At 49.2% G+C, this 13,871-nt stretch overlaps 1 protein-coding gene across 1 annotated transcript in view; it reads right to left on the reverse strand.

Moving 5' to 3' along the window:
- The window catches only part of LOC118790271 (regulating synaptic membrane exocytosis protein 1-like), a gene marked incomplete at its 3' end in the record, with an annotated part of 45,817 nt that overhangs the window by 11,422 nt on the left and 20,524 nt on the right, over window positions 1-13,871 (reverse strand). Inside the window, exon 3 of the mRNA XM_036547175.1 lies at window positions 4,678-4,891. Coding sequence (XP_036403068.1) covers window positions 4,678-4,891 — 214 coding nt within the window. The remainder of the gene's footprint in view (window positions 1-4,677; window positions 4,892-13,871) is intronic.

Below are 13,871 nucleotides of genomic sequence, written 5' to 3' on the forward strand. Positions count from 1 at the left end.
CAGCAGAATCTGTTTTTTTTAATGAGAAAGTTGAGAGAAAATCATTGAAGCAAAGTAAAAAAAAAAAAAACCTTTAGACCTGTCCTTGATAAGTTGCTGCTGCTTGGAGAGGTGTTATTTGATTCCCTTCTCACATTTAAATCTCGCAGCTAAGGACTATAAAAAGTGCTGTTTCTGAAAAGGACGGGTTTGCTCAAATAAGGGAGAAGCCCCTTATAAGCAAGCAGTAACTTTTACGACACAGGAAAGATTTTTTGCCATTCCTGTAATATACTTTCGGCACATGAAAGCAAACAGACAACGCGATGAGTCAAATCGAAATAATTTGGAATAATTTGGAATACGTAAGGAACATTTCTATAACATAAAAAAATGAAAAATGAGCTTTTCTTCTGCAACATTCCATATGATCTGTTGCTGAAATAATGTAAACAGTTGCCATCTATTACAGTAATAATAATATCAAGAAGAAGAGAAGGCGATTCTCTGAAATAGCAATTGTAAGTGCATTTTTGACGGCGAGATGATCCTGAAGAGCTGAGCACTTACAGAAAGCTCCTGCTTAGGCTTCTGTCTCTCTGCTATTTACGCTCTCAGCATGCGCATGAGTGTCCCTCACTGCAGATGCAATATTGCTTTCAATTAGGGTGAGTCATAAAACGCATCCATCTCCAAACTCTGACCGCGTCGATTTTAAAAAGAGCCATAGTGCTGACTTAAGTGCTTCAGTGGTGATTAGCGAACACCAAAACAGTCAGACGGCAAAAACACCACAGTCATACGTGTCAGCTGCCATCGTGGATCAATTCACATCGGCACAGTGGAGTCGACTGGAGTTACCGTTGCTGCTGTTTAGACTTCATTGTTGTTTTAGAAGAATATCTTGTGCAGTAAGAGCGGGCCACAAACTGAATTACATTACATTACATGTATTATCAGCACTATTATAAATGTACATTTTCACGCTCAGGTTTGTGTGTTCATTAGCATGGCAACACTGCACGTATTCTTATTTCCTGCTTAGTTTTACCTCCAGGCACAATCATTATTCATCAACCAATTAGCTTAGCTAAAACCGCCAGCCTGGCTGCCAGGGCCACACTGATCCTCTAGATCCTCCATCCTCCCTCGTCTGTTTTCCTGCTTGCCTGGGAGGTCCAGCCTCGGTGCTGCCGGTTCTCCAGGGCCGGGCCAGGTTCTGTGCAGGACACAGACCCGCCAGTTGGTTCTGGCCAGCGTGACTCTCACACCTGCAGGCAGCATAGCAGGGCCGCGGGCCGCCAAGCAGCAGGCGCCAGGGAGCCCAGGGCTGTGACCTCATCAACAGGTAATGAGCTCTGCCCCCCCCCCTCCCCCACCAGCAGGAGGGCCATGCACCCTCATCACACACAGGTGGGATGACACTGCCCAAACAGAAAGACCTCCATACCCTGAGGATGGGCAGGGCACCCCCAACGCCAGGGTCAATCCTCACTACGAAGCGAGATGCAGATCCCAGCTCAGGCTGTGTTTCTGTCTCCCAGCTCTCGGGCTGGTGTTTGACACATCTTTAAAAGAGACGCCACCCCACCCACCCTCCCCCCTCGGCCGCCCGGGGGTCGGAGTGCAGCTCCTCTTAATGAGCTGCGTGTTATCTCTCTCTCCCCCGGCCTCCACTGTGTCCTTCCACCTTTCTGCTAATCCGCACATCAAGGCCTCCCCGTTCTGTTGCCTCTCCGTGACGGGGCTCGTTATGAATAAACACTCATTAGGGCCCCCGGGTTTCCGAAAGGCGGCCGGCTCCAAGGGGCGGCGATCGTTAAATATCGAGCCCCGGGAAGGTGTCGCTATTTGAGGTGTCTTCCTGCGTGGCACCCCCCACCCCGCCCGCCCCGCTGAGCCTCCACTCCGGCCAGAAACCCCCTGGCGGCCGGCACTGTCGTGTTCTCCCTCTAATGCCTCATTAACCTTTCCACACTCATCAGCGGCTGCCCCCCCCCGTCCGCGTCTGCCCCCCCAGCTCTTACATCATCGTTTGTACAGTAGCCTTTCTACCTCCGCACACTCACACAGGCCAACAGTGCCGTCCGCCAGTTACCGCTAGCAACCCCAGCTTTCCTGGTTTGACTCCCGCATGGGGGTGCTGTTCCTTGGGCAAGGTGCTAAACCCTGATTACCTCTACAAGCTGTTTAAATGGGTGAAATTTAAAACTATGTAAGCATCCCTGGATCAGATCATCTGCTAAGATAAGCAAATGGGTGGGCAGGATCCATCCTCCAAAGGCAACACAACCCGGGAATCTATTCAGTCTAGCTGCAAAGCGTCTTGTCCTTTAGTAAGTAATCAGTTTATCCAATGTTTATTTTCTTTCATACACAGTAAGTCACGAGTTTTGGAAACTGATAAGATTACCAAAAATGTTGTGTTTAGAAGCTAACAAACTACCAAAAAGAATCACACAGCACTTGCTTAAAATAAAAACCAGTCTGTCTTCTGATAAATGTATAGGCCGATCTGAAGCCCCTCGGCTCCTGACCCTTGTCATGTGAGAAACAGCCCTATGCCTGTTATGAGCTGTATAGAGGGGACCTGACTTGCCAGCCTAAGAGGGACACTGCTAAAAAAGCTCCTTCCAGGCAGTTGCAGCCAGCATGAAGGTAATTGCCAATTTACTAGGATTAGTTATGTATAGCAGGTAATTACTATCGCTCTAAAGAAACGCCCAGTTCACCCACTCCAGGACAGCACTGAAATCATGTGACTTCACCTAAATCACGAGGACTCACGTGAAAACAAACCTGCTACACATGTTATTATACAGAAATGTAAAACGCGAGAGCAGAAATTAGAAATTGTTCACGCACAAAATGCATTTTCTAGGAATTACAAAAACCACAGAGGAATTAATGTTATTCATAATTAATAATTCAGAATTGCATGAACAAAAAAAATATATGTTTCTACCCTTGGTCATGTCTAGATTAGGCTAACAGGCACACGGCCTACAGAAGAGGTAGGAAGTAACTGTATAACTGGCCTGGTAAAGGGAAACCCAGCTGCCAGGTATTTCTTCGTTTTAAGCAGTTTACGGCAGAATTTATTTGATGACAGTATATCACAACATCGCGTGCGGACCACAAATGCAAATGAAAGTGTAATGCTTCGCTTTAATGTCGAAGAATTATCTGTCGTCTAGCAAAGGCATAAACAGATCGTAATTTACCAGGAAAAAGACTCTCTGTCAGTAAATTATCTCCATGCTGAGAGTCATACAGCAATAAATAAAAGGCACAGCGCTACGCCGCTTTTTGTACGCCTGACATTTCTGGGGCATTATTACCTGTGTTGTACCTATATGTCTTGTGTTTTTTAACATTATCCGTTCAGATAGATAGATAGACAGATAGATAGATAGATAGATAGATAGATAGATATCTTTATGCATATATTCATGTATCTATAATTTACGAAATGAAAGCTAATGAAAGCTAACTGAAGGCTAATTCTCAGTTGTGTTTGAAAGGGAAGCCCTCACACCCTTTTTCAGAGGTCTGTACATTCGCACACGGGAGGCTGGTGCTGCACATTAGCTTTGGATGCTCATTTTCAACATCCCTGACCAAGCATTCCTCCCAGGAAAACCCAGTGCAGGACTGAGGAACAGCATGTGTACAGCATCAAGAGCAGGACAGGAAAACTAGTTATTAATTGGGATTTTCATTCATCTCATATGCAGTGAAACCCATGTACATTTTTGCGTGTCTTCCCCACCCTGTTTAAACACAATCCTTCATTAAATCATTAAATCCCACCCAGAGTGTTTCAGTCTTCATTGAGCGCTGATTACACGTGCCTCTGCTGACCGGCTTCAGTGCAGGATTATTTGCAACGCTGTGGAATCACAGAGGCCATGTGGTGCATGCACACCGCATAATCAACGCAGCGAGCGTGTGTGACACACCTCCCATTAACACTGTGGCAGTGTCGGGACATGCTGTGAGGGGGCGTCCTTGGAACCCTAATAGCAGCTCACAGAGCAGGCAGATGGGCTGAGAGTTCAGGGGGCGTGTAAACACAGAGTGACAGACAGACAGACAGGCAGGCAGGCAGACAGACAGAGAGACAAGCAGACAGACAGACAGGCAGAGAGACAAACAGACAGACAGACAGGCAGAGAGACAGACAGACAGACAGACAGGCAGGCAGGCAGGCAGGCAGGCAGACAGACAGGCAGAGAGACAGACAGACAGACAGGCAGAGAGACAGGCAGACAGACAGGCAGAGAGACCGACAGGCAGACAGGCAGAGAGACAGACAGACAGACAGGCAGAGAGACCGACAGGCAGACAGGCAGAGAGACAGACAGACAGACAGGCAGAGAGACAGGCAGACAGACAGACAGGCAGAGAGACAGGTAGACAGAGAGAGAGGCAGACAGGCAGACAGACAGGCAGAGAGACAGACAGACAGGCCAGCATACAGACAGGCAGACAGGCAGGCAGGCAGATGGAGAGACAAACAGACAGACAGACGGACAGGCAGGAAGGCAGAAGAACAGAGAGACACACAGGCAGGCAGACAGGCAGACAGAAGAACAAACAGACAGACAGAGAGGCAGCCAGACACGCAGGGAGACAGAAGAACAGAGAGGCAGCCGGACAGGCAGACAGACAGGCACGGCGAGCTGAGGGCCTCACGTTGTTGGAGCGCAGGGAGACACGGCCCCCGCACCGGGCGCAGAACTTGGTCTGGCAGTAGGAGCAGGGGTGCCCGCAGCCGTCGGCGAACTTGGTCTTGTGGCAGATGCCGCAGGTGGGGGCGTCGTCCTTGTGCTGACCCTGCTGGCGGCGGGTGTCCTCGCCGATCCGACGCACCTGCTCCTTGTAGGTCTCGAACTGCTGCTGCAGCCGGCTGGGCGGGACGGGGAGAGAGAAGGGGGGGGGGAGGGGGCGTAAGTCAGCGGGACGTCACGGGGGGACGAGCATTTGTCAAACTCACAGATACCATTACTTTACATACAGACCAGACCCGTAATGTCTGTCTAATCTGTCACATCTATCAAGCTGTCAGCGGCTCTCGCGGGGTGATATGTGGCTTGTCTCCGCATCCATCTCCGTGCGGCCGCTCCGCTGGCTCACCAGAGAGCACGAGCGTGAAACCAACCCAGTTACTACGGCGACACAGCACGGCGACCCTGGCAGGGTTCACGCTAAAATCGCCAAACTAGAACCGATGCTGCAGGTGTCTTGGCTGCTGTGCATTTCCCCTGGAGTTACTGAGTGTTCCATGGAACCAGTGGGACTGGAACCATGGAGCTGGAAACAGTCTCTGGTCCCGACCCAAAGAGGAACGTGCGGCCACACCCTCTCTTACACAGCACATCCGGCTCACGGCAGAGAGCCGAACGCAGGCACAGAAATCTGTCATCTGCAGGCACGAGAGATGCGTTTCAGAGAAAGGTATAAATTCATGCTAATCGGTAAAAATGCCCACATTTAAAACAACACCAGACCACTCTCTGCATCAGACAGCTGGCTCTGGCAGATATCGTTGGTTGGCTTCAGGTGTTTCACAGGAGCGTTGCTCCACTGAGGCCAGACGCTACAAGACACACATGCACAGGAAAACTACGCCCTGCTTTAAGGGTTTGACCCGTGTCATGTGCCCTCCAGCCATCCGTGCGTCTCTGAGCAGTGTGTGAAACTAAACGGTGGCCAGGTGGTGGTGGATACTCCACATGCACCTGGCCAAGGGGAATCCAAAGCGCTGCACTTTTTTAATGCTCCTGCTTTAACGTGCAAATCTAAGCTACTGTAGCTGTATTTAAAAAAAAGGCCATGCAGACAAGCTATTCAGAATTCCCCTCTAATTCAGAATGTTTGACAACTGTCACACAAATGGAGTGTCCAGCTCTCGAAATCAACATAATAACCAAGAAACGCATTATCTGTGCTGATCTACAATGGGAGAGAATGCGAGCGGTCCAGCACTCTTTGCTACCCTTTGCTAGTCAGTCATGTGAAAGTGGTCACGACGGACAAGTGCGGTGAAATGCAATCTCTTTCTGAGCCTCTGAGTGGGAGGTGATTTCACAAAGATCCTAACTCCGCTTTGAGCACCCAGAGAAGCTGTGTCATTTTCAAGTGTAGAAATAACCACACCTTTGCATAATAAACAAACTTTTAAAATTGCGCATTTGTGTACACCAGATATTCCCGAACAGGAGGCGTAGATACTCTTACAGTAACACTTCGCACAAGCTGCACTGCACTGTAAACCATCATTCATGGAGTTCCCTCTTTCCAGACCTGATCTTCCACTCACTTTTAAAGCTGTCTGTATACTACTATCACCCCATACACAGATATTACAAATATTAGCACTGTTCATTTCAAACAACACCCTGTTACACATATTTTGATTATTTAAGCTCTGCAGATGGTGTGCTATCTGTATGCCTAATCACTGATGGCTGACAATTCTGAAAACTGTACAGAGTGAAAAATCTCCACAAGATTCTCAATAAAAGCAGCCAACCCAATTACATCATTTTTCAGCAATAATGACGGCACACAGAGCTGCGAATGTCTGGTGGAAGGACAGCGAAGAGCACCTTCAGCTTTCGCAGAAAATGATATTCAGATGAAACGGGCAGACACACTCAATTAAAATACCACACAGAAACACTGAAATGAATAAATGGAACACAAGGTTAACCAAAGTGTACCGTGACGTTTCTCTCCTACCCAACACGCCCCACGTACGCGCACACGTACACACACACACACACACACACACACAGACACACATACATGCATGCGTACACACACACGCATCTGTACACACACACACGCGTGCGCACACACACACATACAGAGGCATGCACGCTCACTCCTCTGTTTTTACCCGGGATAGAAATAAACCTTTTTGTGAAATGCAAATGAAGCGTGATGTCTACACAAAGCAGCAGGCCATTCACAAAGGAATACAACATTAGCATAAAATTTCTCATAATTAAGGTATGCAGTGGCCTTAATTAGCACAGCGAGTTCGAGGACGTGCTGCAGCTATTCAGACAAAGTCATCTCTGAAGAGGCCGTCGGAGGAGGGCTCCGAGCTGCGGGCCACAGGCCCTGGTTGGGTGGCAGCTGGGCTTCACAGCGCCGGGATGTAGGTGTCCGTTCTAGACTGGCAGAATCGGCTATGATTAAACAGCTGTCAGCAGACTTGACAAACAGCCTGGCGTTAAGAAGCAGCCTCTCGCTCAGATCGGGTCCGCGACGCCGGCTAATGAGCGCTCTTTTATTTCGCCGAGCGCAAGTGCTGCATCCAGCGGGAGCTGCGCGGGGGCCTCTCGGGCCACAGGCACCGGTCCGTGGCTGCAGATTCACGCACAGCGACTCCAGGGGCGTCCCCTGGGACTGGGGCGGGAGGGGGGGTGGGATTGGGGGCTGGGCAGGTGTTGACTGAGTGCAATTCATCTCTGCGTGAGTATGGAAGAACCCGCCATGCGCTGTCGCCGCCGAGACCGTTAATCTGCAGCCAAGCGCAGGACTCACCTGCTCCACCTGGGCCGCTGTGTCACTGTGAGGAGCGCAAGCAGCTCAGGCTGACCCCTGACCCCCGACCCTCGACCCCGATGGAGTCCGACCCCTGACCTCTGATCGAGGCACTGCTGAAACACAGAGATGAACGGAAACCCCATTGAACCAGAAAAATGGCCTGAGATCCAAAAGGAAATCTAACCCTAAATCTAACCCTGGTAGTGCTTGAATGGTGTTGTGCTCACATTCACTGGTCTGGGAGTGTTGTTATCCTGGTCTGACGCTGTCGCTCATTTAACTTGGCTGCACACATTTCTGTTCTCTGGTGCTGGAAGTTGCTCTACATGAGAACGCCTTCTAAATGAATGTAATGTAATGTAATGTAATGTAATGTAATGTAATGTAATGTCATGTCATGTAATGTAATGTCATGTAATGTGATGTAATGTAACATAGCTCGATTTCAGGAGGAAAGGAAGTCACTTCAGCTCGACAGCACGCTAACTGCAGGCCTTCCACCATGTTTTCCTTTTATGATGATCCTTTAGGGCTAGAAAACAGCAGCTGAGACAGAGAGGGATCCAGCCCCAGGAGAGGGTCTCTGGAGGTGCTGCCACCCACAGAGACATGGGAATTCCCCACACCTACAAGCAGTGACATGCACCCGCACCGGGGACTGGGGGACCGCACTCCTCAACCAAACATCCTGCACGAGCAGGGACCAGCATGACAGACCCTGTGCTTTACGGTGAAAGTTTCTGCATTGTGTAAATCCTAATTCACATCCCCGGACAGTAATAAAAACTCCCGAGATGGAACAAGAAGAAATATTTCTTAGTGATATGCTGTCTCTGCCTCAATCAGACACGAATAACGATGTCATGAAACTTATGGTGATGTCACAGCTGCCAAAGAGATGTCACCAGAAATAAATAAATTTTTTAATGACAGGTCAAACAGAAAATCAATGCTCTGTCTTAGAGTTCTGTGTTCCGGGATTTTGAGGTGCTGTGTTTGGAAACTGTGCCTGCTCCTGTGCATTTGATGGGGTCCTCGTGTTTTTGTAACGTTTCGTGTTGTTTTGTTGGCTGCATTTTGTGCTCAGCCTTACCACTTTAGGAGCCTTTGGATGTGAGCATTTGCTAGTAGACAAACATGTCAACGTAAACGTAAATGTGCTCAAATGTTGTATGTCATTCTGAGTCCGCTAATTGATCAGACTATAAACGTAAAAAAGTAGATTTACTAATGTTCTTTGACATAAAAGCATATAATGTCTGACCATGGCATTTCCCTGGGTAACAATAATGTAATAATGTGTTCAGAAAAAAAAAAAAATCAGAGTAAGAAATGCAATATCATAAGATTAATAATATTAATCTATAAACCATCCATGCACAGCAACGGGGGATTAGCAGCCGAGTCCCCTCCCCTGTTCCGTGGTCCACACATCATGTCATTTACCAGAGACGGCCTCCTCACGTTGTTAGAGCTACGCTCCGTCCTAATTAAGCTGAAGAGGAAACTCCTAATTGTGGTCTGGTGAAAATGAATCCCTCTCCTCGTTGCTCACTGAGTCAGATAACAACACGCCCAGAGACAAACCAGGTAGCGGCAAGGGTGCCCGCTCACTTGCACCGACTTGCCTGTCTGCCCCTCAGAGCCCCGGAGGCAGAAACGCATTTGTGTCAGCCACAGAGATCTCCAAAGTGTTGAGGTCCTTTAATTTTAAAACTGTACTGAGCATGTACTACAACAGTTTACTTGTGAATTGTTTAGTGACTGTATTAGCAGGTGGATTAAAAGCAAGGCCATGTCCCAGCCAAGAGGCCACTGGTTCACCCATTTGCACATGTTCTGCTGAACTTGTCAGCCACTTCTAAACGCTCATGGTACCTCTGACCTCCAGCTGGCTTTGGGGAATGTGATGCACTGGCTGTCCCTCAGTGAGCATGAGTCCTGGGTTCCACACCTGGCCCACGAGACTATAATCCTGCCTTCACCTGCATGGCAGCACAAACAACACCCTCTCTTTCCCATTTGATACGTGTCACTCATAGGGAGGGTCTCTTCATTAGGAAATCCACTGCACTAACCTGTGATATTGGGGTAATTGTTCTGATCCAATTGTTCTGCCACCAAAGGCCTCTGCTTTTAAATCTCCCTCCGACCTGCCATTCACCAAGCTGTTTGGGGCTGTTAATACTTCCTGTTTAGCCTGTATTTAGCACCTTCCCTTAACGAGACCCACTTCATAAATCCACACAATAAAAATGCATCAACTTTCCCATGCTTCACTTGTGAAGAAAGTGCTGTAAGTTAGGGCTGGCTTCACCATGACTCACCTTTTTTTTTATTTCAGATTGATATTGGGGTGTATGCGGAAATTAATCCAATATAGCCACGGGAAAAAGTGTGAACGAAACGGCGAGATAATCGCCCCACATCAATTTCAAAATTAAGCTTACTTTACAGCGGGGGGGGATGCAACGCACCATGATGGACGACCAAAACTGAAATCATCTAATGAATGGAAAATCAAAGGAACAAAGGGGTGTTTTGTTATTAGCAAAATTGAAATGTCTTCGGTGAAGCCAACTTCAAAATCTATTGCTCCAGCCACGCACTGGGGGCAAAGTTAGAGTGGGCGGCCATCGGAGGACCGAAAACAAACTGGAGCACAGCAAAAGCCGAGCGCCCCAGGGAATAAAGCGAGGCAGATTATTCATCCTAGGGGTTCTGTCTTTGACCCCCGCTGCTGATTCCCTGACATCAGCAGAATCTGAAGTCTCACTTTGCACACTCTTTTTAATTGATCTGGGCTGTTATTTACAACCAAAGAGCTTCCCAAAACATGGCAGCACCAAGTAATACCCAATAAATACTTTTCACCTCAACAAATGTATTTTACGTATAAAGCACTGGCTGAGCTCCTGATGCCAGTGTGAACAGACACACCAGCTTTCCAGTAACATCATTCTAAAAATAATGAAATTACATTTAACACTGTATAACCACTACATAAAATGAAAACAAAAAACAGCTATGCTAAAGCTATGCGCATCAATCAGTCAATCAATCAATCAATGAACTTTTATTCATTATCAAGCCCTTTAAAATCAGATTGTCACGAAGTGCTTTACAGTTTTCCAGAGGAAATAAAAAAAAACTGAGACGAAACTGGAGATACTGATAAAAAGACCGTGGAAACGTGTTTGTGGTTCTGCCTGGGCTGTGGGGCACATTGGCATTCTGCCACCTGGGCCGTGGGGACAGGTGTCCGATCCCAGGCTGGCTCAGGAACATAGGCGTGCCAACAGCCCACTTCCTCCACACGGCTCTCCCTGTTAGCCGCTCCACCAAGCAAACGCAACTCTCAGCGGCTGCAGTGCCAGAGCTCTCTGCTTAAATAATCACTTCCCAGAAGAAGGCTTTGGGAGGATGAGGTCACTGTGTTAAACCTGCCACCTCAATGCTGGCTGTATCTATGGTCACCTCTCCAATGCCACAATAGTGGCCGTAACCGTGGTCACCTCTCCATGCTGCATTCACCATGCCCTGTAATCACAGTGCGACAGCCTGCCCACACACCTGTGTGCCAATCAGAAGGACAGGACCTGTGTGCCAATCAGAAGGACAGCACCTGTGTGCCAATCAGAAGGACAGCACCTGTGTGCCAATCAGAAGGACAGCACCTCTTGGCCAATCAGAAGGAGAGCAGTGGTGGTGGCTCCCGGTGGTGGCTCTTCCCCCTCCTCCTCCTCCTCCTCCTTCTCCCTGCTCCATGACAGCTGGGCTGCAGAAGGAGCCCTGGTCCAGCAGGCCGAGCTCCTGTGTGGAGATGCTGTGCTCCTCAGAGCCGGCTGTGTTTGGCTTGGCTCGCTTGTATAAGTGCCTGCCTGGGCGTCTGCGTTTCTGTCTATGCTGCGTGGGACCATATGGCGTCAAACAGCTCAGTGCAAACGGCCCCTCTCTGGCAGCGAGTCCTCCTTCCCCCTCTCTCCTTCCTGCCGGAACCTCGCCGGCGCTGACTGTAGCCTCTCACCTCCCTCTTCCCTCGCTGGCGAGTCATGTGACAGCTCTCACAGCCCCCCAGCTCTCTCTGGATCTCTCTGTTCTGCTCCGGTCTCCCTCAATCCCTCTCTTTCTGCTCCATGTGGTTTCTCCCTTACACACTGGCATACTCCCTCTCTCTCGCTCTCCCCTTACTCTGTGGGTGTCTCCTGTCCCCTCCCTCTCTCTCTTTCCTTGTCACTGAGCAGTGACCACTGACTGTCACACCACACTCACCACACGCCAACCCATCCGCCCACCTCACTGGTGAACAGATTCAGCTCAGCTTCCTCCAGCTCCGAGCACCTGAGCATCCTCCAGGCCAGCGCTACGTATGCCGAGACAGAACAATCTCTGCTTCGTATGCCACACTTCGGACTGCCGCGTGGAACAGGGAACAGCAAACTCTGCGTGAATGACTCTCTTTTCAGGGCCTTTTTTTCTGTTACGCAATGTGCCTCACTTTAAGAAAAAACATTGATATGACAGACATCAAGGCCAAAAAAGAAACAACAACACCAAAAGCCTGGATGAGCGTATGTCAATACAAAAAGCCTGGGTTTTCTCAAATATGTATTTATGGTGGGCTGATTCCTCTCGAGTCTGAAGGAGAAAGCCTTTCGGCTGATGCACTCAGGATGTGGGCTTGCATCTCTTTGTCTAATTCTCCTCCTGAGTGGATGGCAGGCCCAGCCTCTGTGTGAAAGGCAGGAGCAGGGAATACCTTATTAAGATGTTCCCGTGCAGAAATCCCAGGAAGCGCTTTCGCACGCTCGGAGCGCGGTACAGTGCATCATGTGACCAGCGCAGCCGTCCCACACGGCAGGTGGGGAATTCAAAGCAGGAAGCGATGCCCTCAATATGCCAGGCTCTCTCTGTGCGGCGCTGTCTGGGGACTGCTGCTGCCTCCTACCGCTTCCCGCAGCTCTTAAAGGGACAGAGGCAGCCAGATCCTCACTCGCTGACACCTGATGCTCAGAGCAGACACAGACAGCTATGCAGAGCCTGGGGGAACATCTGCTGTGCTCACTCCATCCCTCTCTCCCTCTCTCTCTCTCTCTCTCTCTCTCTCTCTCTCTCTCTCTCTCTCTCCCTCTCTCCCTCTCTCTCTCTCTCTCTCACTACCTCTCTCTGTCTCTCTCTCTCTCTCTCTCTCTCTCACTCTCTCTCCCTCTCTCTCTCTGTCTCTCTCTCTCTCTCTCTCTCCCTCTCTCTCTCTCTCTCTATCTCTCTCTGTCTCTGTCTCTCTCTCTCTCTCTCTCTCTCTCTCTCTCTCTCTCTCTCTCTCTCCCTCTCTCTCTCTCTCTCTCTGTCTCTCTCTCCCTCTCTCTGTCTCTTTGTCTCTCTCTCTCTCTATCTCTCTCTGTCTCTCTCTCCCTCTCTCTGTCTCTTTGTCTCTCTCTCTCTCTATCTCTCTCTGTCTCTCTCTCTCTCTCTCTCTCTCTCTCTCTCTCTCTCTCTCTCTCCCTCTCTCTCTCTCTCTCTCTGTCTCTCTCTCCCTCTTTGTCTCTCTCTCTCTCTATCTCTCTCTGTCTCTCTCTCCCTCTCTCTGTCTCTTTGTCTCTCTCTCTCTCTATCTCTCTCTGTCTCTCTCTCTCTCTCTGTCTCTTTGTCTCTCTCTCTATCTCTCTCTGTCTCTCTCTCTTTCTCTCTGTCACTCCCTCTCTCTCTCACTCTCTCCTACTCTCTCTCTTTCGCTCAGTCTTTCTCACTCACTCTTTCTCTCTCTATCTCTCTCTCTCTCCCCCTCTCTCTGTCTCTCTCTCATATCCCTCTCCTTAAATACACTCTGGAGTATCTCCTGAGACTTTTCCAGATGAGTCTTTGTGAAATGTATCCCGTTCTGGGAGGTTGCACGCTCCTGCTTCCATCCTGACCTTTTCTATTGAGGAAAGATTATGTATCACCATCATCAATTTTTCATCCTTTGCCTTTTTTTTCAAAAAACCTATGAAATATTTTCAGCCATTCAGGATGGCAAACAGGGCTCTTACTTGCATCTGCGTGTTCAGCCCGTGAGCTGCTGTCCCTCCAATCACGAGTCCAGAGCTCCATCCACATCTCCCCACAGACTGCAGGGTCTCAGAGCTCCATCCACATCTCCACACAGACCGCACATCTCCACACAGACCGCAGGGTCTCAGAGCTCCATCCACATCTCCACACAGACCGCACATCTCCACACAGACTGCAGGGTCTCAGAGCTCCATCCACATCTCCACACAGACCGCAGGGTCTCAGAGCTCCATCCACATCTCCACGCAGACCGTAGGGTCTCAAAGCTCCATCCACAT

This window comes from Megalops cyprinoides, chromosome 15, assembly GCF_013368585.1.
Source record: "Megalops cyprinoides isolate fMegCyp1 chromosome 15, fMegCyp1.pri, whole genome shotgun sequence".
NCBI classification, from domain to species: Eukaryota; Metazoa; Chordata; class Actinopteri; order Elopiformes; family Megalopidae; genus Megalops; species Megalops cyprinoides.